General features: G+C 53.4%; 1 protein-coding gene and 2 long non-coding RNA genes across 7 annotated transcripts in view; 2 read left to right on the plus strand and 1 right to left on the minus strand.

The window, feature by feature from the left end:
* Positions 1 to 777: 777 nt before the first annotated feature.
* On the minus strand, positions 778 to 7,780 carry LOC140629945 (uncharacterized). Of its 2 annotated transcripts, none has more exons than XR_012027724.1 (5): positions 7,683 to 7,780; positions 6,008 to 6,182; positions 4,205 to 4,559; positions 1,881 to 2,178; positions 778 to 1,721 (listed from the first exon to the last, which is right to left on the minus strand). It is a non-coding gene; the product is annotated as an uncharacterized lncRNA (long non-coding RNA). The 2 variants fall into 2 exon arrangements; XR_012027725.1 differs by having other exon boundaries at positions 1,881 to 2,182.
* CMIP (c-Maf inducing protein) overlaps positions 7,430 to 26,482 on the plus strand; it is a 230,119-nt gene continuing 211,066 nt past the window's right edge. Inside the window, exon 1 of the mRNA XM_072819413.1 lies at positions 7,430 to 7,752. Within this exon, the coding sequence (XP_072675514.1) occupies positions 7,453 to 7,752 (300 nt within the window). The 5' untranslated portion in view covers positions 7,430 to 7,452. The remainder of the gene's footprint in view (positions 7,753 to 26,482) is intronic.
* Positions 17,106 to 19,720, plus strand: LOC140629944 (uncharacterized). 4 transcript variants are annotated; one of them, XR_012027722.1, is made up of 5 exons: positions 17,106 to 17,995; positions 18,185 to 18,270; positions 18,389 to 18,487; positions 19,005 to 19,122; positions 19,607 to 19,720. It is a non-coding gene; the product is annotated as an uncharacterized lncRNA (long non-coding RNA). The 4 variants fall into 4 exon arrangements; XR_012027721.1 differs by having other exon boundaries at positions 17,106 to 17,519; positions 17,868 to 17,995; positions 19,005 to 19,720; XR_012027723.1 differs by having other exon boundaries at positions 17,106 to 17,253; positions 17,868 to 17,995; positions 19,005 to 19,720.

Raw genomic sequence — 26,482 nt, forward strand, 5'->3', positions numbered from 1 at the left:
GGTTGTGGGAATGTCCTGTGCTGCTATCTTGATGGAGATGGTGGTTACATGGGTGTAGACATTCTTTGACACTTATCAACCTGTTCCCTTGAAGTGGGTGTGTTTTATTTCATGTAAATTATACTTCAATAACATGGATTTAAGCAGTGGAAAAAATGACCTGTGATCCGTCACTCCAGAGATAACTGCTATTAAGGTTCTGTTGTGCGTGGGTAACTCAATCAATCAATCGGCTGATTGTGTGTTAGAAATAGTAGTTCCAGGCAGCCGGGGTGGCTCAGCGGTTTAGCGCCGCCTTCGGCGCAGGGCGTGGTCCTGGAGACCTGGGATCGAGTCCCACGTCGGGCTCCCTGCGTGGAGCCTGCTTCTCTCTCTGCCTGAGTCTCTACCCCCTCTCTGTGTCTCTCATGAAGAAATAAATGAAATTAAAAAAAAAAAAAAGAAATATTAGTTCCAGGTAAACACTCGATCCTCTGTAATACTTTTTATTAACCTCAGACATAATTATTTAGTGAAAGCGAGGAGAGGAGGGGGGAGAGGATGGTACTTCATGTTCCTTTGGTGCTCAGCTTTGCCCTCTGAAAGCAGAGAAGTTTGGGGGGGTATGTGCAGTAATCATTCAGCTACCCAGTATCACACACTGCTGAAGAGGAAACCTGCTCCCAGCCCCCCACCATGAGCCTAGAAAATAAGCTGACTTCACATCAGCTCAGAAGAGGAGAGGGAGGAGGATGTTCATCAACTTGAGGATGAAAACACGACTCCTCTCCTCAGAGCAGAAGAATAAGCACATTTTATTATTTGATCAGTACATTAAATGCCACCAGGATGGAGTGTGTGTTCCATTATGTTGGTGTCTCATGCCTGTTAAAAATGAGGTTTGGGAATGCTCTCCTGGCTGATGTAATTTTGAGACGGAGTTTTCAGACGAAGCTTCCGGAGAGTTCCCCCAAAAGAAATAGCGCCATGGGTAGGTGTGAAATTGGGACCACTTAAGAACAATTTTCTTGCCTGCTTTTGGTGCTTGGCATTTTATTACAGGCATGGGCTCATGCCATTAAAGAGGCTCCAAAAACACGACTTCAAACAGGTTGCAACTTCTTCTATCCTGTGGGTCCCCGTGTTCCTTGACAGCCTGAGGAAGCCAGCTGTGTCTGCTCCAGCCCCTGGGGAAGTGGCATCTGAGGAGGAACATGGATTGCCTGGGCGTGGACAATATGAGCTCCCGTAGACGGCAGCCCACAGGAGGCCTGGGAAGCAGCAGGTACCGGCTGCAGGGCGGGAAAACATCTTCTTTCAAGCCACAGGTTCTCAACTGGGGGGTCATTTAGCCTTCTAGGTGACACGAGGCACTGTCTGGAGACATTCTGGTTGTCACAGCCTGTGGCTGCTACTAGTGTGTGTGGGTAGAGGCCAGGGATGCTGCTAAGTACCTCAGGGTGCACAGAACAGCTGCCTGCCAGGAAGGACTGTCCGGCCCCAAACATGACTAGTGCCAAGGCTGGAAACCCTGCAGAGATGCTCTCGTGAGAGTGTGCCAGTCACTGGGCAAGTGGGGAAGGTCTGGACGAGTGGAATAGATGGAAAGCCAGCGCTCGGGGCCGGGTCAGCGCGGTTCTAAACTGACAGTAGCCATGCCAGGTGGCTACCGCGGATCCAGGGCACCTGCTCTGTGCCAGGCTGTGAGCCCAATGCTGATGATCTCATTTAATGTCTACGACCTGGAAAAAGGCTCAGTTAGGACCCCACTTTATAATAAATCAATAAAATATACACAGCTGGGAAAGGGAATGACAGAGAGCTTTTTTTTTCTCCTGGAATACTTTTCTTTTGGGGGGCAGGTGGTTGGAAGGGAGGGGTGTCAGGTTCCCCCCATTCACCTATGAGCCCTGGGAGGGCAGTATCTTGTGTGAGTGGATCTGCAGTACAGAAGTCCTCCTTATCCGTGCTTCGTTACTTGAGATCACCCTCGAGATTACCCTGTCCAGAAGCAGATGATCCTCCTTCTGACATCTTTTCAGAGGATCAACAGTAGGGGCACCTGGGTGGCTCAGCTGGTGGAGCTTCTGCCTTCAGCTCAGGTCATGATTTCAGGGTCCTGGGATCTAGTCCCACGTCAGGCTCTCTGCTGAGTGGAGAGCCTGCTTCTCCCTCTCCTTCTCCATCTGTGCTCTCCCTCTTTCTCAAATAAAATTAAAAAAAAAAAAAGTTCAGAAGTAGCCCAACGCTACAGCACATGTCTATGTGATTCACCTCACTTCATCTCATCTCATGTAGGCATTTTATTATCTCTTATTATCACAAAAAGGGTGAGTATGGTACAACAAGCTATTTTGAGAGACCACATTCACATAACTTTTATTACACTATATTGTTATGTTATTATTAGTCATTGTTGTTAATCTCTTACTGTGCCTAATTTTTAAACTTTTATCATTGATATCTGTGTATAGGAAAAAACAGTCCATATAGGGTTTGGTACTATCTGTGTTTTCAGGCATCCACTGGGGATCTTGGAACGTATCCAAGGAGAACTAACTTTATCTAGCAAAGTCCTTGGCACTCTGGAGGCACAACTAGATAGGTGTTTAATGGAATTGAAAGAATGGAGCAGGGCAGTGTGGCCTAGTAGTTTGAATATTGGTATTGATTTTGAACCAGTCAACCAGTAATCACTATGTAGCTCCTCTGGGCTGGACCCTAGAGACACGGGCATTTTGGAGTTGACCCTATACTGGCTCATGAGAGCCGGTTGTTGGTTTCTCAGAAATTTTTCAAGTTGGTTGTCAAACAGCTACTAAACAGGCTTATGTTATATAATGTTACAATTAAATTTTTTATGTATATTTAAATATTTAATTTATTTATTCATGAGAGACACAGAGAGGCAGAGAGAGACACAGGCAGAGGGAGAAGCAGGCTCCCTGCAGGGAGCCTGATGTGGGACCTGATCCCAGGACACCGGGATCACACACTGAGCCAAAGGGAGACGCTCAACCACTGAGCCATCCAGGTGCCCCTAAATTATATTTTTAAAAGGTACTAAACCTCATCATTTCCTAATCATTCTATTATATTTTATTAGTATCTCTGTTCTGAAGGTTATGCCTATTGCAGGGCTCTCCAATTTTTTCTGTTGTAAGGGCCAGATGGTATTTTATGCTTTGCCAGCCACGAGCTGAATCTGGCCCCTCAGCCATGGTTTGCTGGTGTGACCCCTGGGATATTGTGTCTGTATGTGGACATACACTATGATGGGATGGATGCATCTCTTCCCAGCTCCTTGTTCAGTGATGCACTTTGGTAGCTTGAAGACTGCCATGTTGGGAATATTTACACCAGGGAAGTCAAATGCTCTAAATCAGATTCTCGTCTTTCAGTAAGTTGACTGTTAAACGTTTACTAGTAAACCACTGGGCACAGTAATGGGCAAAACTGGAATGAACCCTGCCCTCTTAGAGGGTACAGGGTGTTGGGTTTGTGCACCATTCATGCTGGCGAGGAGAAGAAAGGGGCTATGCAAAGGCTGGTGGGGATCTCCACTGGAGACCACCCCAAGGAGGAGACCACCCAGCTACAGGCATGTCTCCCAGGAGGGGCAGGAGTGATAGAGGAGGGGGCTGAGGTGGACCTCTCCTAGGACTGGCCATCAGCCCCATGTTCTCCTCCCCCACCAGGGACTTTGCTACTTCATCACATTCCTTTGTGGGCAGCCAGCTTTGTCGTTCCCCTCTTAGCTCAAGGGGAGACTTCAGGCACCTGGGAGGGGAGATGTGAGCGCATGAGGGCAGTTTATTGCCGTTCACTGCAACCTCAGCTCCTAGAACTGTGCTTGCCACAGAGTGGGCTCTCCACCCATGTGGCCCAGGAAGGGCCTCGCTTGTTCTTTGGAGAGTTTGGGTCTGGTGGCTTTAAGGACCACTAGGGCACATGATCCATCCATGGAAATTTGTTGGGCCTATGTCTCCTACAGAGGTTGGGGAGCTGGGGGGAGCGGTGTTGAGGGGGGCTTCTGATGGAATCTGGCAGTTAGACTCATTGGTTTTTAGGTCAGGAACCTGGGACAGTGGGAGGCAAGGTGCTCTGCAAAGCACCCACCGAGTCCCAACGCTGCCCAGTGTACGGACCCGGTCCTATTGCGTGCACATTCCTAAGCACTGGGGAATAGGTGAGTGTGACTATCAATTGATCAATCACTGCATACTTGTTAAGCCTGATCACGTGCAGGCGCTAAGCTAGCTCTGCCGTGAGCCAGGAACTGTCGGCTTCTGCCTTCATGGAGCTCTTCTTGCAGCATCTTGGGGGCTCCGTGTCACTCACTTCAAACAAAAACCAAGAAGTAGTATTTAAAGATGACATCAATTCAACACTTTTCCCCTGAGCACCTGCACAGGGAAACATTACAAAGAAGGAGTGGAGGGAAAGCATGGAATTTTAGGTCAAACGGAATTATGGGTTCACACCTTGGCTGGATTCCCACCAGGTGTCTGATCATCTCTGAGCCTTAACTTCCTCACCTTTAAGAGGGGGATGATAATGATTTGTGTCTTCTGGGCTCCCTGGGGGAGAAAGAACAAACATGAAAGCTCTGGCATGGTACCTGGCACTTGGCATGCTGCTCATTGTTATCGTGATATGCCTATGTAACGTTTACAAATCAACCACCGAACCCAAGCAGCAGCTGAGGATGTCTGGAATGGTCCTAGAAGAAATCAGGGATTTTTGCTCCCTGGTAAATCTCATCCTGCTGGAGTTTGCCCCCTGGATGGGGAGAGGAGGGTCTGCGGATGTCCCTAAAGTGGACAGCAGCTGCTCTGAGCCATCCTACCCCGTGACTCCACGTTGGCCCCCATCATCTCCCTCCTGGGTACTCTGACAGCCTCCTCACTGACTTCCCTGTCTCCAGGTTGCTCCTCTGCAAACCTTGACCATGTCATGCTGTGGCCAGTGACCTGATGAAGGTGATATCCACAACCCACTCCCTTGTATGGTCCATGTGGCGGCTTTCCACTGCTCTTGGTCTGGTCCCATTTCAGGGCACTCAGCCCCAGGTCACCTTTTAGCCTTCTGCCCTGCAAGCCTGGGGCACTTTGCAAGCCTTGTCAAATGCATGTAGTTTCCTGGACAGGCTGAGTGTTATCCGACTTCTTACCTTTGTATGTGCCATCCCCTCTTCCAGAAGCACCTTTTCCCTTCTTTACCTGATTCCTGAAGACCTCCTGGAGTCAGTACATGTACCCCGGGGCCACAGTATAGCTGGATCAGGTGTCCCCTCTCTTTTCCTGTAGCCTAAGCACAGCGTGGTCATTGCCTTTACATTGTCCTAGACTCAGCCTGATGAGCTAAATGCACCTGGCAAGTTACTCAGCCTCTCTGTACCCTCACCTGCCAGAGGGGATGGTGATGGCACCTAGATTGTGGTTGCTCTGAGCAGGAGCAATTGTATGCATGCAGAGCACTTAACATACAGGAAGAGCTCAATAAAGGGTTGAACAACTGGCCTAACCCCACCCCTTAATGGCCTGGAGGTTTTGGTCACAATCATGCCCTGAAACCACATCTATATCCTGAGGTGGGGGTGTGGGCTTGACCCTTTCTTGCTTATTTTCTCAAGGCTGTAAACTTTAGAGTTCGAAGATCAGAATTTGCCAGCAAATGGTGGAGGGTTGACCAATTCCCCATTTTCTCACCTAACTGCCTCCGCAGGGGGCCAGGAGGAGAGAACAGCTCTACCCCTCTCCAGACACAGGCCCTATGTGCCTCCCCACCCCCACTGCAGCCCCGGCCAGGCCCAGGGATCGGATCCTTGCCAGGAGCCCCTCCATCTTGTCTGTTCTTGGGAGAGGGGTGGGGGGTGGGGGTCTAATTCCCCCGACAGGGATGCTGTGGGCCAACTGCCAGCATTCACCGTGCAATTCAATACACACTCACACGCTCACATATTCACTACGGAGGCACCTTCACTTAACAAAAAAGGCAAACATCTGGGGGTTTCAATGGTATTAACTGCAGACGTGTGTGGCTGTGAGAAAGCCTGGCGGGGAAGCTGAGCATTTGCTGGGTGGCTTTAGGTGCCTCTCCCGAAGACAGAAAGGACATGTCCTTGTTGCAGAGTTGGAGGTCCTCGGTGACACCAGGGTGCTTCCAGTAGGGTTCTCTCCCAGCCTCGTGCGGGGCCTGGTCTGAGGGGAGAGGCAAAGAGCTGGCGCTGCTGGCGCAGGCAGAGGACTCCGTTGTGTAGGTCCCTAGAGTGGGGTCAGACTCGCGGGGGCGGGTGCAGTCTGTCCCTCCCCGGGCCGCCTGGGGACCACAAGGCCCAGGGCCCCGCGGACCTCTGTAAAGAGGCGGGGGGGGGGGGGGGGGCGCTGGCGGGGTCTCGCCGGCTGAGACAGCAGCGGGAGCTCATTGTCCGGATGACTGAGAGGACAGTCTCAGTTGGAGGAACCATCCGTGGCCTTGGCCCCCTGTAGCCAGCCAGGTGGACAGCCTGGGCGTGGAGGGGTGTCGGGGGCCGCGCAGTCCCGCCGCCCGCCCCGGGCTTGCACCTGGCCGCACCTCGGGCCGCCGCGTCCGTGCGTCCCGGGGCGCTGGCCGTCCGGGTCCTGGCCGCCCGGGGCGGGCCGCTCCGCTCCGCACCCGCCGAGCCCCGGCCCCGGCCCCGGCCCCCGCCCCGGCCCCCGCCCGGGCACCCGCCTGGGCACCCGCGGGGGCGCGGCTGGCCGTGACGTCACGCGCCCCGCCCCCGCGGCCCCCGCCCACCCCCGCGCTCGGGGCGGGGCAGGCCGGGGCCGCGGGGGCTCGTCCGCCGCCGCCCCCTCCCCGGGGGCCGCCCCTCCCGTCGGGCCGCCCTCGGGCCCTCGCGGCCGGGCCCGGCGGCCGACCCCGCCTGCGAGAGGCCGGAGCCGCGGCGGCCGCCGCCGTTGCCGCCATTGACGTCAGAGGGGCGGGCACATGACCCCGCGGGGACCAATCGCGCGGGCGCCGAGCGGCTTCTGCAATCTCTCAACTGAGCCGGCCCCCGCGGCCCCCGCCGCACACTCGCCCGCGGACGGCCGCCCAGACACACGTACTGTACACACGAGCGCGCGGCGGGGCCGAGACACGCCCGCCGCCGCCCCGGCCCCCGCCGCCCCGGCCCCGGCCCCCGCCCCGGCCCCCGCCCCGGCCCCCGCCGCCGCCGCCGCCGCCGCCGCCGCGACCATGCACCCGACGAGCTAGGAGGAAGCGGAGCCGCGAGGAAGCGCCCGCCGCCCGCCGCTCCCCGCCGCTCCCCGCCGCCCCCCGCCGCCCCCCGCCGCCGCCGCCCTCCGCTGCCCGCCGCCCGCCGCCCCCAGCCCCACGCCCCCCACCTTCCTGGGCGGTGGGGGGGTGCGGGCCGCCGCGCGGGGGCCCCGCCGCCCCGGCAGCCCCGGCCAGCCCCCTCTGCCCGCCCCCGGCCCGGCCCGGCCGGCCATGGATCTGACCAGCAGCGCGGGCGGCGGCGGCGACCCCCGGCAGATCGAGGAGACCAAGCCGCTGCTGGGGGGCGACGTGCCGGCCCCCGAGGGCGCCAAGCCGGGCGCCGTGCCGTGCCGCCGGGCCCTCCTGCTGTGCAACGGGATGAGGTACAAGCTGCTGCAGGAGGGCGACATCCAGGTCTGTGTCATCCGGCACCCGCGGACCTTCCTCAGCAAGATCCTCACCTCGAAATTCCTGAGGCGCTGGGAGCCGCACCACCTAACGCTGGCCGACAACAGCCTGGCGTCCGCCACGGTGAGTCGCCCCGCGCGCCGGCCCCCCGCGCCCCCCGCGCCCCCGGAGCCCCCGCGCCCCCCGCCCGCGCCCCCCGCCCGCGCCCCCCGCGCCCCCCGCGCTCGGGGACCCGGACCTCGAACTCTGCACAGCACCCGGCCCGCCGCAGCCCGGGCCCGGGGGGCTCGCCCAAGGCCCGCGGGGCCCGTCTCGACCTGCGCCGGGGGCGGGGGGGGGGCACGAAACAAGCCCGCAAATAAAGAAGGAAAACCTAACAACCTCGAAACCCCCAAACCCAGAGGATTTCCAGAAGCCCGTCCCTTTCTGGGCTCCACTGCCTTTTTCCTGCCCAGGCTGGGAGGCAAGACCGGCTGCTTCCCTTTCTGTGAAAAATCTCTTGGGCACGTTGAGAGGCTGGGAGGTGGGGAGGGGAGGGCAGGGGAGGGCAGGGGTCCCGGACCCCCCTCCCCGCCGAGGGGCGGCCAAGTTCTGGAGTGGAAGCTGGCCTGTGGGGCCCGGCTCTCGCATTGTCTGGAGTGTGTGTATACGTGCGCTCTGCTGCCGGGTTTATTTTGTTATTGTTATTGTTTCGAATATATGGCTGGGACTGGGTCCGCTGGATGAGAAGGAGAGAAGTCATCCTGTGCTTCTGAAATCCAGTCTGCAAGGTGGAAGACAGCGGTGGTGGGGTCGCAGGGGATGGGGGGTGGCGGGCAGGAGCCTGAGCAGGATGCTTTGTGTTTTGCAACAAGGACAGTTTAAAGCACCAGCTCTGCTCGGGCCTGAGCCTTGCCGAGGGGATCCCGTCCCCCGGATGGCTGGCAGGTCTTCCCCAGAATGCACACTCCCCCTGGAGTGGCCGTGATCCTGTTTACTAAGCACAGTTGTTGGAGGGGTGGTGGTGGTGGTGGTGGTGGTGGTGGTGGCGGTGGCGGTGGTGGTGGTGGCAGCAGAATCCAATGCCTGCCCACACCTGTGCCAAGAAAACCCAGCCAGGAAACAGGGTGTCGCTTACATGGCATGTCACAAACGTGTAGCGTGTGTAGACATTTCCCCGGGATCCATGTTCCCTTGGCAGTATGTCACAGGCCGTGACATACACTCCAAGGAATGGGGAGGGGGAAAAGTTAGCAGAAGAAGCCCTACTCATTGAAACCACTCCCCCCTACCGAAAGCATTGAAGCACACGAGGACTCTTATTCTGAATTTTGGGTCCGACGTGCTCAGAACACCTATTTTTTTTTTTTTTTTCTTTCCTGTGGGCAGGTTGGTGCAGTATCTGCAAAGACTTCTTCCTCAGGGAGGATCGCTGGTTGCCGCGAAGCGGTCTGTCCCGGGTTCAGGCTCATACATGTTCTTAAACCCGTCCGGAGCCACAGGCCTTGGCGTTTGGCTTTTCGTTTGATGGAGGGAGAACCTTAGAGAATTCACCAGCACGCAGTGTTTCAGGGAGGAAGCAGTGCCCTCAGTAGTTCCCTGCCTGGGATCAGGAGCCCCCAGTTCTGGCTTCAGAATTTTCCCCTGCTTTGGGGAGAGGGGTGCGTTGTTGTTTTTCTGGCCACCACCACCCTTCTCCCCCCAACATGAAGGGGAGCTGGGAGAGGGAGGAAGTTGTTGAGAGGCACAGGGACCCTCCATGGGAGAAGCCCCGAGTGTGCGCTGCTGCTGTTGCTGCTGCTGGCTGTGGTCTGGGGGAAGCCAGCCTTGGAGCCCCCCCCCCCCCGCCCCCAACTTACTCTGATTGCTCAAGAGGTATATAGGAGAGAGAGAGGAAGAGAACAGAGACTGAGGCTGGCCACTGGTTTCTTAAGCAGCGAGAGGCCCCGGCACCACCTTCACCCACTGAGGTGGGTGGCACCTTCATGGCTTGGGCCTCTCTGGAGAGGAGCTGTGATTTTCAGGACGGGGGACTGAGGGCCATCCGTGGAGCAGATTTGTCTCAGCAGAACCCTGTTCTGGTGTTGGAAATGTGGAAGGAGGAGCTATGAGCAAGTGTCCAGTGGGCTGGCAAATCTGCCTTCCTCTGCCTGTGGCCACCAACCCCTCTGAGCAGGGGGTGTCCTTGGATTTTGCGATAGTGGGCTCCCCCGGGGGCACAGGTGCTCTCTGTGCCAGCCCCTGTGAGTGTGGAGGGGGTTGCTGAGGGCAGTCCCGGCTGTGGCGGTGGCCTCCAGGGCAGAGGTGGGGTTGGAACTGCACCAGGGCCCTTGTCCCATCATGAGACACCTGGTTGGTGTCCAGGCTCTGGGGAAGCAAAGCAGCCCCTGAAGGGCTTCCCTGAGGCCTGGGCATTATGTAATCTGTCTGCATTTTATACTGTGGCCCAAGCACACTGTTGAGAAATATTAGCCCAAATGAAACAAAGGTGAATTTGAGTGTAGTTCACTACAACAGAAGCCCTGGGCAGCCCAGTGGCTTTGCAGAGTCCCCTGGCCCAGCCTCAAGCTGCCGATAGATCCGGTATGTTCCTTATCAGGCCTTATCGTTCCATGAAATGTACATCATCCATGTATTAACCCGTCTGCACAGCCCAGCTCAGAACCATCTGGTAATTATCTAGTTAATTGTGTGGGCTTCGGGAACAAGGCTCAGAGTGATTGATCTGGATTCAAACCGATAAACAAACCAAATACACTCCTGCCCAAACCATCTTTGGAGTCTGTCTACACTGATCCAATTAACTGGATCGTTGTCAGAGATAAAGGCTTCCAGGACCACAGCTGCATCAGGCTAGGGTGCAAGCACATGGGGAGCTCCCAGCCCGCCCCGGTAGGCTGCTCCAGCTGGGTACACCCTCCCAGGTGGACCTCAGTTGATTCCCCGCTGGGGGGATGGGCTCCGTCTGGGGCCTTTGGGGGCTGGCCTCGTAGCCCCCTGGCCTGGCCGTAAACTTTGGCCTCTGTGGGGTCAGGTTGGAGCTTGCCCCTGTGCCAGTCTCCCGGGCCAGTTACTGATTAAATCCTTGCAGAGCCAGCAGAGTGCCTGACGCGGCCTGTGACAGCGCTGGGCCTGATGCACTCTGCTCGAGACTTTGGATCCCCAGTGCTCATAAACAAAGAAGGAAACACAAAGGCTACAGTGACCTGGCTGACACGTGAGGGGTGATGGGGAGGCGTCGGCCTCCTCCCCGGGGTACACACGACCACACCTGCAGGCCTGCCCAGACCACGGCCTAGACGTGGTGCCTCATTCCCCTTTTGCATCCAGACTTCTCATTCCCCCAGCCTCCTTGGGCTTTTCGTGGCTGCTGACTGTAGTGTGGGTTGTAGCCAAGGGCCAGGAGTTCTGCAGAAGCAGCCGAGTCCCCAAGACCAGAATCCATTTTGCTGTTCTCATGTGTGGGTTGAATTTGATCACCTGCTAGACATGTTTGTCCGCTGGAAGAGGGCTTTTGTCTGCGTGCTTTGTTTCTCTGCACCGAAGAAGCACAAATAAGCTGCCTACCTTTTCTTTCACCTTATTTTATTACATGCAGCACATGGCAGCTCAGAATGGTGGGTCCAGCCCGAAAAGTCGTTTATTCCTTGACCAAACAGGTCGGGGACTGGAGCTCAGGTGACAGTGGCCTTCTTTCTTTTCAAGCCTTAATTCCTCAGTGACTTGTTTTTAAATTTTCTCCATGCTGCAGCCCCGATTGCAATGTTTCTGGGCTTTTTATCATGGTGAGGAAAAGCGAAGTCGCCTCAGTCCTTGTCGGTCTCTAGAGTCGGATGTTCTCTCGGGGACAGCAACCTTCTGAACCTGGAGGATTTTGTTAACTAAGCACCTGCTGGGTGTTCAGTGCTGAATGGAGAGCCCATCCCCACAGTGTGGTTCCCGCCTGAGAATTAAAGTCTGTGTCCTCCAGGGTAGTCACAGGTCCCACGGGGACATGTCTGCGTGTGCATGCGCACGCGTGTTCGGTTTTTTTCCACTTTGTCACTTGCCCCACTCCTTTCTGTCCATCCTTCCCGCCTTTGGCTTATTTGATGTTTTCTGTGGCAGTGAGTAAACAGAAATAATTTTTTTTTTTTCTTGCAGTACCATTTGTCATAAGATTTTGGAGTCTATCAAGTTTGTTTCCCGGGTAACATGTCTGATTGGAGCAGTGGAGGGGTGGGGCCGGAGACAGAGAGGAGGAAAAAAAATCTAAATTCTCCGTAAACAGCAAACATGTTCTGCCTTTCTCAGGTTATAATAAATAAATGCATTTTAAGGAGGGAGTAAGTTTTGATGCTGCCATTTGCCTAGTACATGTGGAGGTGCTCTCTCTGGCCATGAGCAAAATCGTGCCAGTCCAGGTGGACGGTTTCATGGCGTGTGGCTGGGCTTTGCTGCCAAACTGGCGATGGAGACAGGCGTGTGCTACTGGCTTGGGCTCCTTGGCCTACAAGTGGTTTCTGGCTTGGCACTTCCTGCTCCTGCACCCGCCGACTCTCCTGGCAGTGGGAGAGGGCATTAGGGTAGCCTGGCGGTGTGTTGTCCTGAGACCCCAAGCTGTCTCACGGTTCCTTATGGCCAGCCTTGGGGAACCAGGGTGGCTTCTTCTCCAGGCCGGCCAGGCTTAGACCACGTGGATGGCACCCTCGTGGTGTTTTGGTGGAATAGACATTTGAGGTGGTTGAATTATGCCTTCGATTAAAGGATTAAATGAGATAAAGTGAGGCAATGTGATATGGTTTAGGGCGTCCCCACCAAGGGGCAGAACCAGCCTGGGCTTTGCTGTCACATGGAGCTGGGTCTTAATTCTGAGGTTGTGATTTCCTGGCTGTGTGACTTTTATTTAGCACGTTGCTTTCCCTTGGTGGGCCTTGCTTTCTTTCCATCTGGGGGATGGTGGAATCCTACCTCATTTGTAGAGTTTCTGTAAGTTTTGGAGATTATTCAGAGTCCTACCTAGTAGGACAGCCAGCATAGGGTAGGAATGTGAGCAGGGGCCAATATTCCAATTTGCGTTTTCTTAATTGCCCCAAGAGAGCTTCTTGAAATTCTGCACAAGTAGAAAGGACTGTTGCTATTTAAAAGTGGGCAGTCTCCAGAGAAAAGTCTCCTTCGATGAGCAGTGCGCTTGGGAAAGTTAGGGGTACTTAGCAGATCTGGTGTATTTGAAGGCATTGAGATTGTTGAAAGCAATTTAAGGAAGGCTCCTCAGGAACGCAGTCTAGTTTCTTTAAAAAAACAAAACAAAACACCCCACAAAGCTCTCTTTTTTTAATTGCAACAATAATGTGCGCATCAAATGCAGATGGTACAAGGCATATCAGGAAAAAACGAGTTTTCAGGCCCCCCTAGTCCCCTGGTTCGCCTCTTTGTAGGCTCACCCTGTTCCTCATTTCTTATGTATCCTTGCTGATCATTCTGGGCGTTTACATACCGTTGTAGGCTGTGATTGGTCACTGGACAGCATTTTTTGGAGATGATTACAGATCTGTGCATGCACAGCTGCCTGATTCTTTGTCACGGTTGTGTAGTGCTCTGTTGTTGAAGTGCGACATGATGCTGGTAGACCATCTTCTGTTGTTGGACATTGAGGATAGACCCAATTTTTTGCCGTTTGAAACAAGACACTTGCCATTTTTATTCAGTGGAGTTGTTCCCGTTTTGATTTTTTGGATGTGTTTTGCTTCTTTGGTGGGTGTTCAAATATTTAGTCCCAGAAATCTTTGCAAGGAGGAGCTGACTTTCCCTCAGAGGGGGAAAGGGAGTGTTGCCTGGGGTCATTGCTGCCTACAGCCCTACTTCCATCTGGCTTCAAGTCACCAGCCACGAGCCACGGTGTAGAGACCTGGCCCCCGCCCCTCACCACAGGTGAGGGGGGTGCTCTGAGCAGTCACGCTGACCTATGGCTCGAGGACAAGAGTCTGTGTGGCCCAGGCTGGCTGTTTCCTGCTCCACCTGAGAGCATCGTGTCTATCCCTAGACTTCCTGCTTCCCCAGGATGGGAGCCAGGCTGCCCGCCCCGTGGTAGAGAAAGGGAGGAAGTGAGAATGTCTCTTCCCCACTCCTGGCCCTGGTGACAAAGCACCCAGTGAGTTCAACGGGGCGCCGAGGGAGGCGGTGCACCATTTGAAAGGAAGCTTTGCTGACATCAGCAGAGCCATAACCGAAGGGTGATGAGGCCTGTGTGTGTGTGTGTATGTGTGTGTGTGTATGTGTGTGTGTGGTGTCCCTGTGTACTGAGGCAAAGGAGATCTCTGAGGAAACATTTCTGGTGCAGACATTGGTGCCTGTGTTCAGTGGCCAGTTATACCTGCCACGTGCAGGTGTGTCAGTGTTGGGCTGTGCAGGGTGGTAGCTGCAGGGGAGCAGCCAGACCCAGTGGAGTGGTCAGACAGATGAGCTGGAGTCCCCACCCTGCAGCTTCCTAGCTGGGAGGTGACCCGCCTAACAGTCTGTATTTACCTGAAAAATTCAGATTGTGGGGATTTCCTTTTAGCCTTGATGTCTGTGAGGTTAAGTGAGGTAAGTCATGATAGTTCATTCACACATTTATTCAACAAAGTGCTCTAGGCACTTTGAAGAAAACAAGACCCTGCCCTCTAGAACTGCCTGTTGGTGGGATGAATGAAGATAATAAACCACTAAACAAGGAGATACAAAATTTGGCTGGTGGTAACAGAGGTCCTAGGGGAAACAAAGCAGGCAGGTAGATTGGGTGTTCAGAGCCTGGGGACTGGCATCCTTGCTGCTTTGCACATGGCAGTCAGGGAAGTGGGTGAGAGCATCCCAGGCAGAGAGAGTGGCAAGTGCAAAGGCCCTGAGGCTGGATCATACTTAGAAATCACCTAGTAAAGTGGCTGGCATTTAGTAAATGCTGTGCAATTGTTATTACCCCTGTTTTCTAGGAGCTGTTATCATCTATTCAAAATATTTATGAACACCCAGAATCTAGTGTTAGGTGTTAGGCATACAGGGAGCTCCCCACCCCATGGAACTTTCATTTTAGTGCTTCTGGGGTGTGTGTGTGTGTGTGTGTGTGTGTGTTAGTTAGCCCAGCTCCCTCTCAAAAGCGAATAGCTTTGGAGCAGTGCTGTCAGAGACTCTTAAATTATAAAACAAAACTTAAAAGCCAGCTGCCTTTGTCCATTTTGAGTTACAAAGGTCCGAGGACCTAGAGCATGTGAATTATTGAATTTGCCTCTGGCATTTTGGTGGGGATCGGGGGAAGTGGTGAAGGGAAGTATGTTGCCCAGAGACCCTTACAAATGACTCAGCAGCAAGACCGGGATTCACACCCAGGACTCCTGCCTCCCAGCACCTTCCAGTGCCTTCTAGAACCTTCCTGTGCCTTCAGTCTTCCTTTTTCTTTGCTTTCCTGCTGTTTTCAAGCTGCTATCAGAAATGATATCAAGAAAGCATATAAGCAGATTAGGCTGAGTAAACTCCCTTTGGAGGGAAGCAGAAGAGCTGGATTCTCCAGTCCCTGGGCTGGTTGGGTCTAGCTCAGGTGGGGTCATCAGGAGAGGGAAGATAACACTGGAACTTATGGTTGTTTTCCAGGTGTCTTGAGCCAGTCCCAAGCTCTTAAAGGCCCGGAAAAGCTGCAGACAGGAGGTACAATCTGGAGAAACTCAGGCCCAGCCTGCCTGGCCCCTCTTTGGCTCACTGTCTGGGCCAGGTGGATGTGATCAGTGGCACATGCTAGCGTGAGGCTCCAAGGGCCAGTGGAGCCATCCGTGTGAATGGGGCTGGGCATCAGTCGGGGTAGGTTCACTCTCTGCTGTAACAACCAGCCCCCAAATCTGGGTGGCTTCACGCAGCATGGCTTATTTCTTGTTCTCATCAGTCTGGTGGGGGATTCTGGCCTACTCGGCACCTGGCTACTTCTTGTGGTGTCACTGGCTGCCCTCGGGGGCCTCACGGAATGGGTGATGGGGAGAGGGTGAGAGTCCCAGGCTGAGCTGTTGGTAGGTTTGGCCACTCTGCAGCTCACACCTCTGTCATATGACAGCCGTTGAGCTCAGGGAAGCTGGGTTCTGGAGAAAGGAGGCCGTGGAATGATGAGGACTCCCCCCAGAATTGCTGGGATGCCACAAAGGTCTGGAGGTCTTGCTTCTCTGGAAAGGAAATGCAAATGCCATGAGCTCTTCTTGTTCCTGGTTTGAGCTTAGTGGTGGGTCAGGAAGTTTGCAGTCTTCTCTCTGGTAGAGAATAAAATAGGCTAAGCAAATGTATTGCAAAGAATGGAGTAGTGCAGTCATGGTTACAGTAACATTTATTGACTGCCTACTGTGTGCAAAGAGTTGAGCGAAGAAGCAAAGGCAGGTGTGTGCCCCCAGCGTGGGTGTGCATGTCCGTGAATCTATGCACATCCAGCGGATATATATATAAAATTATTTCAGACTCTTGCAGAAACATCTTAGTTAAGAATCAGTGGGCTTATCAGTTTAGTGTTTGCTGGTGTTTGGCAGACATTCCTTTGTGAATTTGTCAAGTGAGTTCAGGGAACTGGTGTTGGGAAGTGAATGCCAAGTATTTGTAGAGTAAGCACCAGGCACTAAGTTTGTGAGTCGAGTACCAGACACTGTGTGTGCAGAGGGAGTCTCCCGGGTACTGCGTTTGCCAGTGAGTGCTCCCTGGTACTGTGCTTACAAAGTGAGTGCTCCCAGGGATGGCACTTACAGAGTCAGATCTCGTCTTCGGTCCCCAGGGCTCACTTACACTGGGGTACACTACAAACTTTGATGCACTAGAAGTCAGAGAGGTCTGTGTCTTGTCTTGCTATTTGGAGGGAGGAGGAAGTGCCGTCAAAAGGGCAGGTGTTTTCAGGAAGGACTTTGCAGGAGAGACACTTCTAGACAGACCCAGGATTGAGATGGGCAGAGATGGGGGTGGGGGCCAAGGCTGGGAACCGACAAGGGGAGAGGTAAGCAAGGAGGGCGAGGCCAGACCCCCTGGGGCACATTCTGGGTGGCCTGTGTCATTCTCCCTGAGCAGCGTGCACCACTGGAGAGTAGGAGACTGAAGTGGAGACGGGATCACTTTCCAGAGTGGGAGCCACAGGTCAGGGCGAGGTTGGTGCTGGATTCACCAGGGCATGGTCAGGCCAAGAGCGCCCTGGTCACATTGCAGAGAGACAGGAGACTGGCTGCCAGCTGGGAGTCTGGGATCGCCCCCAGTGGAAGCTTTGTGAGTGCAGGGATCTGAGTCACCCGGGCCAGGTGTCTGTCACAATAGTGACCATGGTGGCAAGAACTTTTGAGTGTTCCTTTTGCCAGGTGCTGTGCCAGGTGGTGACATCGGTGATCCCTGTGCAGCCCAATGACATACCGTTTCTCTGTCCAGTTTACAGATGGGGACATTGAGGCCTGGCTTCTCAGCAAATATTCTTTGGCTAGATGAGCAGATGAGCGAGTGAAGGAGCGAGGGAATGACTTTGCTCATAGTTGGTTGGTTCTTCTTTATTGGAAGGGGAGAGGGAAGAGCTGTGCTTAGACTTCCATCCTCCAACCCTGTGACCCTGTGTGTCTCTGGCTCTCTGCGTGACAGGCATATCACACTTACACTGCTCTCCCCTCCAGGACTGCCGAGGCAGACGAGATGGTGTGTGCAGTGGACCTATGTGGCACATGGTGTGCACAGCCAGCCTCAGGGGTGGACACAGGCCCAAGGGTTCCTGGCCTGCTGCCTTACCCGTGAGGCTGCCAGGCTCAGCTGGCCAGCCGGGAGCTCCTGATGGGCTTCCATCAGAGGCCTTTGATACTTTCTAAGCCCTGGACCTGAAACCTCCCCTGTCAGCTTTAGCTCCCAAGGCTACCCTTCTGGAACCTTCCCTCCAGCCCCAGCCTGGTCCTGGGGTTCTTAGGAAGGTAGCACTGTCAGGCTGAGGCCTGGGGCAGGAGTGGTGGTTTGCTTTGGATCTGCAGTGGGGTCTAGGGCTGGCGGGCTATGAGGTGGTGGGGCAGGGCTGCCCCTTTGGAAAGGGGAACAGTGACTTGGCTGACATCCATCTCTTGCTCTGGTTGATTCATGTGTCATGGCCCTGTGACCGAGGCTTGCTTTGGGAGTGGGGAAGCTGAAAGCACTTAAACTGTCCTTGTGTTCTGGTGGCTGCTAGGCTTGGGGACCCAAGCAGGGTCAGTCTGTGGTATCCGATGGATGCAGAGTCCCACATGCAGAGTCCCTTGGATGTATTTGTGCATTTATGCTCACATCAGCCTCCGGGGTTCCTGTTTATACATGGAAACTGAAGCTCTGAGAGTCTCAGGCTATACATCTGGAACCCAGACAACCTACATTCAGAGCTGAAGACCTTCCCCACGTGCTGCCATGCCTCCTGGGCAGGGTGAGCTTGTTTAATCTTCATGATGCCCCTGTGAGGTGTTGCTCCTGTTTCCCCTGTTTTACAGATGAGCATACTGAGGCCCAGGGAGATGATATCACTAGTTACACAGCTAGTAATAGTTGGAGCCGGGATTTGAACCCAGGCTGTCTGGCTCCAGAGTGTAAGTAACTGTGGGTATCCTGGGAGCAGGGCTGAAGAGCGACGGTGAGAAAGACCCAGAGCGGCCAGGCTGGGGTTCCACGCTGAGAGGAGGGCCTTGCAGTGGTGGAGTAGAGGTGTGTGTTTGGGGACAGCACAGTGTTTCTTCGCCCTGGAGGGGTGCAGCCATCTCCTGCAGGCCTGTCTGTGGGAGAGCCCAGGTGGACATTCTCACATGCCCCATCCCAATCTCAGGATGGTGGACTGAGCCCTGGGGAGTCTTACTTTCCTAGCCTGAGATGGCCTGGCCTTGAGGAGGTGTCCATCAGAGCTGGCTGTGATGACCTGACTACGGTGAGCGTGAAGTCCACTGGGAGTGCACGTCCTGCCCTGCCCTGCCTGCTATCCGGCTCCACTACCTGTACCTCGGAGCTCTGGCACAGCACCTCTTCTCTCTGCTTCGGTGGAGGCCAGCAGCCCCTGGAGTCTTCCCTGACCCCCCAGTGAGGGCTCCCTTTCCCAGCCTGATGCCCCTTGCCTCTTTGCCTATCAGCCTTCTCTACTGGCTGTTCATGTTTGCACTTGTAAAATGAAAACAATCACTCAGGGATGATGATCTTATAGAACAAAGAAGCAAAATTTCTCCCCATGATCCCAGCCTCCCAGAAGTCATGCATATGAACATTTGAGGGGGGGTTGGCCTCTGTGCTTTTCCTAGATGAGTATGTAAGGCACCCATGAGATCCTTTGCACAGCAAGCAGGGATTAGGTCTTGTTCGTAAAGACTAAGTCATTAGGACCATTATCTCCAAGTGTTTCAACTTTGTGCCTATTTTTTTTTTTTTTTTTTTTTTTTTTTTTTTTATGATAGGCACACAGTGAGAGAGAGAGAGGCAGAGACACAGGCAGAGGGAGAAGCAGGCTCCATGCACCGGGAGCCCGACGTGGGATTCGATCCCGGGTCTCCAGGATCGCGCCCTGGGCCAAAGGCAGGCGCCAAACCGCTGCGCCACCCAGGGATCCCAACTTTGTGCCTATTGATATCAGGGCCCAGATCATTCTTTGTGGAGCGGCCATCCTGGGCATTTCAGGATGTAGAGCATCTCAGGCCTCAAACCACTAGATGCTCCTCATAGTTGTAATGGCCAAACATTGCCCCGTGTCCCCTGGGGGCACCAGTCCTGGTTGAAACCCCAGTTAGCTCATTTAATATCCTACCCACCCTGAGGGGCTCTGTTTGACAGAGTAAGCCCTGGCTGTGCGCTGGCCCGTGGCAGAGCTGGGAGCTGGTCACCTGGATCCACCAGAACCCAGCACAGAGGGAGTAAGGAGAACTTTGTGGGGGCTGCAGGAGCCCAGATGCCTGTGTCTGGCCTGGCATGGGGCCAAGTAGCAGGGCTCTCCAGCAGGGACCCTGGAAGGAAATCCCGCTGGCCAGACCATTAGCAGGCTTCCCACCCCTTTGATCCCTAGATCGGCCCCCCTGCTGTGCCTGCCTTGATGACTCAGGACTTCAGAGATCTGGGTTGTTGAAAGGAGAATTGCATCATGCCAATAAAATAAAGAAAGAAAAATTAGCATTAGAAAGTTTTGGTGTGAGGAAAATGAAGCAGCCTGTCAGAAGTAAAGCGTTTTTTTTGGGGGGGGGGGTGGCGGGAATGTGGCGAGGAGAGAGAGAGGGCTGGTGGGGAGGCTACCTGGCTACAGCGCTCTTCTAAGAAGGCCTCCTTCTGCTTGACTGAAGCCCCACCCAGGGCCATGCATTGGGTCTGTCTGCCTTTTGGAGCTAGTTGAACCACACCACCAGAAAAGATATAAAAAAGATGCTCTTACACCAGGAGGTGTATGTGTGGGTCCTGCCAGCAGGTGCACTGCAGGAGTGAGGGGCTTAGGTTAGGGCTTAGGTTAGGTGTTGCTCTCTTCTAATGCCCTGGTGGTAAGCAGGGCCCCCTCTGGGCCAGGAGAGCCAAGCCCTGGCTGGATCTCAGCCCTCATCCAGCCCCGGCATGCCCTCGTCCACGTTCAGGGCAGCCTTGCTTGAAGGAATCTATGTTGAGGATTGGGGAGCAGCACACACCCTACCCCCCCTATGGAACCCGTGGTGGAGATGGAGACGCTAAAGACCCTGTCTCCCCAGGTCGGTCCCCAACAGGGCCCTCACTGTCATCAAGTAACGTAGTTGCAAGTGCTGGCCACTGTTGTTGGATTCAGACGCTTGATATTAGGGCCTGTGGCCAAGGGCATGGTCCAGTTCTGTTTCCACATCTATAAGAGGGGGATAATAGTAGCCACCTCCCAAGCTGACCTAAGGGTAAAGAAGATCATAGATGGGGAGCTTAGAAGAGTTTAGAAGAGTGCCGGCATAGTAAGTGCTCAGTGGATGCCTGTTCCATCGGCCCCCTCCGTTTTATCATGGCTGCTGCTTCCCCTGCATGTGTTCCTGCTCCCTGCTCAACTGTCAGCTTCCTGAAGGCAGCATCCTTTTAATCCAGTGACACCTGATGTCATGCAGGCCTTTGGCTGAATGCAATTGCTCTGTAGTGCATCAAAAGCCCCCAGCATCATAGATTGGGAAGGGACTAAAAGCATCTAAAGTTTTCTTAGAAACTCTGGCGCTGACTGGTGACCTTGGAGCTGTCCAGGAAAACCTCAGGGTTTGCCCCTGACCCTGTCCTGTGACCTCAGGCACCAGAGCGTGTAATGGACCTCGGCCCTGTCCTCAACACCAGCCACCATGTATGTCCCTGACTTGAGTAAGATAGAAACCCGCAGCTGGGAGGATTGAGGTATTATTGGTGGTTTTCACCTTAGCTTTCAGCAGCAGTGCTTGGGAAATAAGATTTTGATCTTGGAAAATATGATTTAAAAACAGAATTGAAAGTCACTTTTGTTTTCTCAACGATATTGCCCCTGACACTTGCACAGGGCCGACACAGTGGTGTCCGGCCCGAGTGTGCCCGTGGTAGACCACTCATGGCCCTTCCAGGAGGCACACCTCTGTGTGTGTCCCATCCCCACTCCTCCCACCCCCTCCCCCCACCCTAGCAGGCTTTTTGTCTCCTCCACCTCCTTAGATCTGCGATGAAAGAGTCACGAAACCCCCCTCCCTTTTTTTTTTTTTTTTGTGGTAGCTCGTTGTGTCATTGTGACTCTATTTACACGGTCGGTGGTGCTAGGGGAGGGGCTTCTTCCTCAGAGCCCTGCTGTGCCCACATTTGAATGTGGAGTATTAAATGTGTACACACTGGCTTCATGGAGCTTGAGTCTGGTTGTTTTATCCCAATGTTCCCATCCCAGAGGAGGAGGAGATTGCTGTCCTTCCTGTTGGATGAGGGCTGGGAGCTCTGAGTCCCCATGGGCCTCCCTGGCGAGCCTTCTCAGACATGGGTCCTGGTCCCCTGGCGATCCCAAGATATTGCTCCATTCTTGGCTTTTCTCTACACCCAGGACCTGGCCATGTGGCCTGCCTTAGTGGCCTCCATGCCGTCTGGCTTCCAGGGGGGTTTGACCAGTGGGGACCCTGGAAGAGATGATAGTTGTCGGCCCCTTAATTTAAGATTGCTGTGGGCAGTCAGGGTCCCTCAGTCATAGCTCCTGTCCTGTCACCGCCACCCCCCCCCGGCCTAGTAATGGAAACACCTGTGGTAGAAATGGGGTGACCACCTGTACTGGCCTGCCTGGGACTGTCCCAGGGAACCTCTCTCTGTCTGCACTCAAGCGCTGTGTCCTGGGAAACCCCGCAGTCCAAGCAGAATGGGACAGTTGGTCACCCTGGGGAGAGAAGCCATCTCTCGTGCTTTCCCTGTGTTCTGCCCACACCTTGGTATGTCGTCCTTTTGTTACAGTTTTTCCAAATTACACCATTTTGTGTCTGCCATCTGTTTCTTCCTGGGGCCCCGGCTGATACACCAGGAGCTTCAGGAGGATGGAGTAGTTTTCAGTGCTCTTCCCTTTTAGCGCTCACAGTAACCAAATGGGCCATACTCTAAACATGGGAAAATGAAATCAATCTCTTGGACGTGGACTCTTTTCTGAAAATACGCTGCCTTCACAGAATGGTGATGATCATCCCAGGGGCACAGGCACTGCGGGCTTGTTGCCGTGTTAAGAAGTTTGATGCGCCATTGTGTTTAATCATTGTGACAACTCTGTGAGGGCTCTCCAGGGTCAGGAAACTGAGGCTGAGTGAGGTGAAGGAGTTAGCTCGAGGCTGAGGCTGGGTGAGAGGTTAGGCCAGGGTACAAAGCCCAGTGGAGCAATCTTCGAGGTTGGTATGTTTACTGATTGATGAGGTGTTTTACGACCCAGGCCAAACCAGACAAAAGCCACTCTTGGGCCGCTGTTGGCTTGGATGGGGTGTCTTATTGGGTGTGCAGGCAGCAGATCTGATGTTTTCCACTTCCTCCCATGTGGCAGGGCTGTGTGCACAAAGCATGCAGAACGGGCTGGTCGGCCGTTTTGGCTTTGCTGAATTCAGCCATGGGCAGTGCTGGAAAATGTTAGTCTGTTCTTTCCTTTTCCATCCCCCGCTCCCTTTAAATTTTTATAATTAGAATCAGAGGCAGAGAGAACCTGCAGGCCATCTAGTTCTGGGATAGCAAATACATGACACACGTGCTGCCGCTCCTAATTCCCTCACCCCTGGTAGACATTGCTAATCAATCCTGGCATGATCAATCCTTGCTAGTGAGCCTGGAGATGGCCACTACTAATCAATCGTTGGCCTGCAACCTGTCTCCCACTGTACCCATTCGGAACCCGAGACCCAAGGACATTAAATGACCCTCTGGGGAGCCCCAGGACTGTAGTGATGACCCTCTGTTGAGAGATGACTTTGGGTTAAAAGTCTGACATCAAAACAAGGTGTGGTGTAGGGGGAATGATCTGGGTTTTGCACAACAGTGCATGGATCTCAGTCTAAATCCCAGTTCTGCCTCTTTCTGGTTGTAACTGCGGGTAAGTCACGTGACTTCTTTGAGCCTGGTCTGTGAAACTGGAAATCGTAATCACTGCATCCCACGGTTGTGAGAAATAAGTGGCCTGGAGTATTTCTTCAGCATCTGGCAGATACTAATTGAGGACCTAGTGTGTGCTGGATGCCCCTGTAGGCGTGTCCTGTGGCAGTGCACTGCGTGGACAACGCTCCACCCTAGGGAGCTCCGCTGCCTCATAAAGATGAGGCCTGACTCAAGTAATGCTGGTTTTCTTCCTCTTTCCTTTCTGCAGGCCTATGAAATCGTACTGTTATTATTAATTTTTAACGACTCCTCTGTCACATCCACTTAAATTTTGGCCTGTTTGTGCTCTGCATGACTTGCTTTGGGAAGTGATTTATTCTTTCTTTCATTCCTGGTTTCGTTTCCATCCTCACAGTGGAGTGAAGAGTCAGTAGGTCTGTTTGTCAGTTACAGGCAATGGAAATGACAGGTCTACCCAACTGAATGAGTGTGCCAGGACACTGGGTCTTGGACTTTTCTGAACAAGTCACCCCTTTTGAAAATTTGATGAAAGCTACAGACCCTTCTGCTGATGAAATGATAAGATAACAGGCTCGTGGGACTTAGCATCCGTAATGTAGGCATTCTTGGGGAATCCTGCCTGGACTCCCAGGTCATAAACCAGTCCCAGGGGTCTGCGACACTTCACGAGCAGGAAATGGAACTTTGTACAGAAATAAACGTGTAAATGATAAAAAAAAAAGTTTCATTAAATATGAGAGATCAAGATTTTCATTCAGAGTTCTGTTGCTTTGGCTGCAGAAGTGGGTTTGTCCACACAGCATTTTCTGTGCTTGTAGAGCTGTGTTTAGTCTTCTTGGTTATGGTGAAGTATTTTTTTCTTTTATCCTAGTCTGGAGTTTCAAGGTTGGTACTTCTTGCCCCTAAAATGTTTGTTTTCAGATTTAGAACAGTTCTTCTCTCCTCGATAAGGCCGAGCGCATCACCGAAGCCGCGCTGTAGTCGGTGCAGGGTGACTCCGCCGGCATCGCAGATGTGGTGCAGCGCTCAGCCCCGCTCAGTACGCAGAGTGACCTTGGGCCGCCTCACCTCTCTGACCTGTAGAGCTAGGGGACAGAGTGGCCACTAACCCCTAGCAGTCAAGGATTAAAGACTAATCATAAAAAAATAGGCCCGGAGAGTGTCCAAGTAAGCCACGGTGGACTTTGTGTTTGATCACCTTGAACTTGACTCAGAAGCGTGGATCCTTTGTGCTGTGAAGGGCTGCTGTTTTTATTGAGTGAGTTATGCTGGCTACTGGCAAAGTGAGCTGAAGTGAGCTGAGTCCCTTTGTAAGGTACAGGATGCACGCGGTTCTAGGACAGCAAGGAGGCTGACCAGCATAGTTAAGAGAAACCAAGTGTCTTCCTTGGTGGGTAACATAGAAGAAGACCCCCAATAAATGAGTTCCCTCGCTGTTTTACTCTTTTTTTTTTTTTTGAAGATTTTAATTTATTTATTCATCACACACACACACAGAGGCAGAGACACAGGCAGAGGGAGAAGTAGGCCTCCCGCAAGGAGCCCGATATGGGACTCAAACTTGGATCCTGGGATCACACCCTGAGCAGAAGGCAGATGCTCAACCCCTGAGCCACCCAGGTGTCCCCGACTCTTTCAACAAGAGCCGGGCACCCATCTTTAGCCACATTCTGGAGTGAAACATGATTTAAGTGATTAGAGACAGAGAGAGGGTTCTGTGGGGCCATTTCAGATGTAGACCTGGAATTCTGCAGGGATGATTGCTTTGCCACTGGATTTTGCATTTGCATGTTCTGAAGCCAAGAAAAGGAGTTGAACTTTCCCTTTTGTTTGCTTCATTACTCCCACCACGTTTGGCAGTTTGGCGGGATGCGGTTGTGTTTTTTTATGATGCTCAAATTCTTTTTTAAAAGTGTGCTGTGTGCATGGAAGCCTCTCCCTTCCCTGAGGATTTTGCAGGGCGATCCAAGCCAGCTCTCTGTCCAGCTGGGTCCCGGTTGCCATGTGCTAGGCTGGGCGTAATAATGGAATCTACCATTTCTTGAGCACCTACTGTGTGCCAAGCGCTGGTGCGTCTGTTTCATCTTCACAGCCATCTCCTGCAGTGGGTCATGTCCATGGCCTCCAGGGTCACACAGCTGTGGGTCTCAGAGCATGATTCACACCCAGGTCAGGCTGACCTGAGCCCTTGTGCTTTTCCCTAAGCCCCAGCTTTTGTGACCTCAAGGGACTTCCTGGGTGATCTTTATGTCCCCAGTCTTGTAAGATTCCACTTAAGGAAAACTGAGTAGGCATTGGTTGGCCAGCAAGGAAAGGCCCAGAGAGAACTCTGCTTCTCCAGCCTCCAGCCTCAACAGCCTCCCTGCTGAGCTCAGATGCAGCCAAGGTTGGCCCCATCCTCTCGGTTACTGGCCAAGGTGGTCTTCTCCAGGCTGCGAGCTCAGAGGCAAGGTTGGTGCCCCTGTGTGACAAGAGCCTTGGCCATATGTACAGGAAGGGAGAGTGCAGAGAAAGTAACCTCATCAGTCTCTCTACTTCACAGATAAGGAAACTGAGGCTCCAAGGGGCGGGTGGCTTGAGCATGGCCACTCAGATATAACAGGAGAGGTGTTCCGAGCAGGTGTTCACTGCCCGTTTACTTTACCTGGGGGAGGTGCATCTTGGGAGTTGGCATCACGACCTGGAGGTGTTCACCTGCCAGCATCTTCCTAGAATCCTCCCTGTGTCAGGAAGTGAAAGAGCAGGTCACTGAGTCCATGTCTGGTCCGGTGGGGACTCATCATCATCTAGACCAGTGCTCTCATTTTTATGGTTGGGTGGACCAAGGCCAGGGGGCAGACACTACTGGGTCACATCCCTCCCTGAGTGCAGCTTCTGGTTCTCTCACTTTGTCTTCCCTCAGTCTTAGGTATTTGAGGCTCTGAATGTTTTTTTGTTTTTGTTTTTGTTTTTTTTTGGTTTAATTGGAGTGAAAGGTATACAGCATTTAAAATTTTAACCATTTGTAGGTGTACAATTCAGTGGCATTGAATGCATTTGCAGTGTTACATTACCCTCACTGCTCACTGCATCTAAACTTGTTCGTCTCCCACATAAACCCTGTATTAAATACTAACCTCTCCTCCTCCCCCAACAGCCTCTCTTCTATCTTCTCTCTATATGAATTTGCCTGTTCCAGGTAGCTCGCATAAGTGTAATCCTGTAACACTTGGCCTTCTGGGGTTGGCTAATGTCACTCAGCATGATAATTTCAGGGTCTACCCATGTTGTAGCATGTATCAAATTCCATTCCTTTTTATAGCTGAGTAGTATTCCGTTGTGTGGGTATGGCCACGTCTGTGGATGGACACTTGGCCCTGTGAGTAACGTT

This window comes from Canis lupus, chromosome 3 (assembly GCF_048164855.1).
Source record: "Canis lupus baileyi chromosome 3, mCanLup2.hap1, whole genome shotgun sequence".
Lineage (NCBI taxonomy): Eukaryota > Metazoa > Chordata > Mammalia > Carnivora > Canidae > Canis > Canis lupus.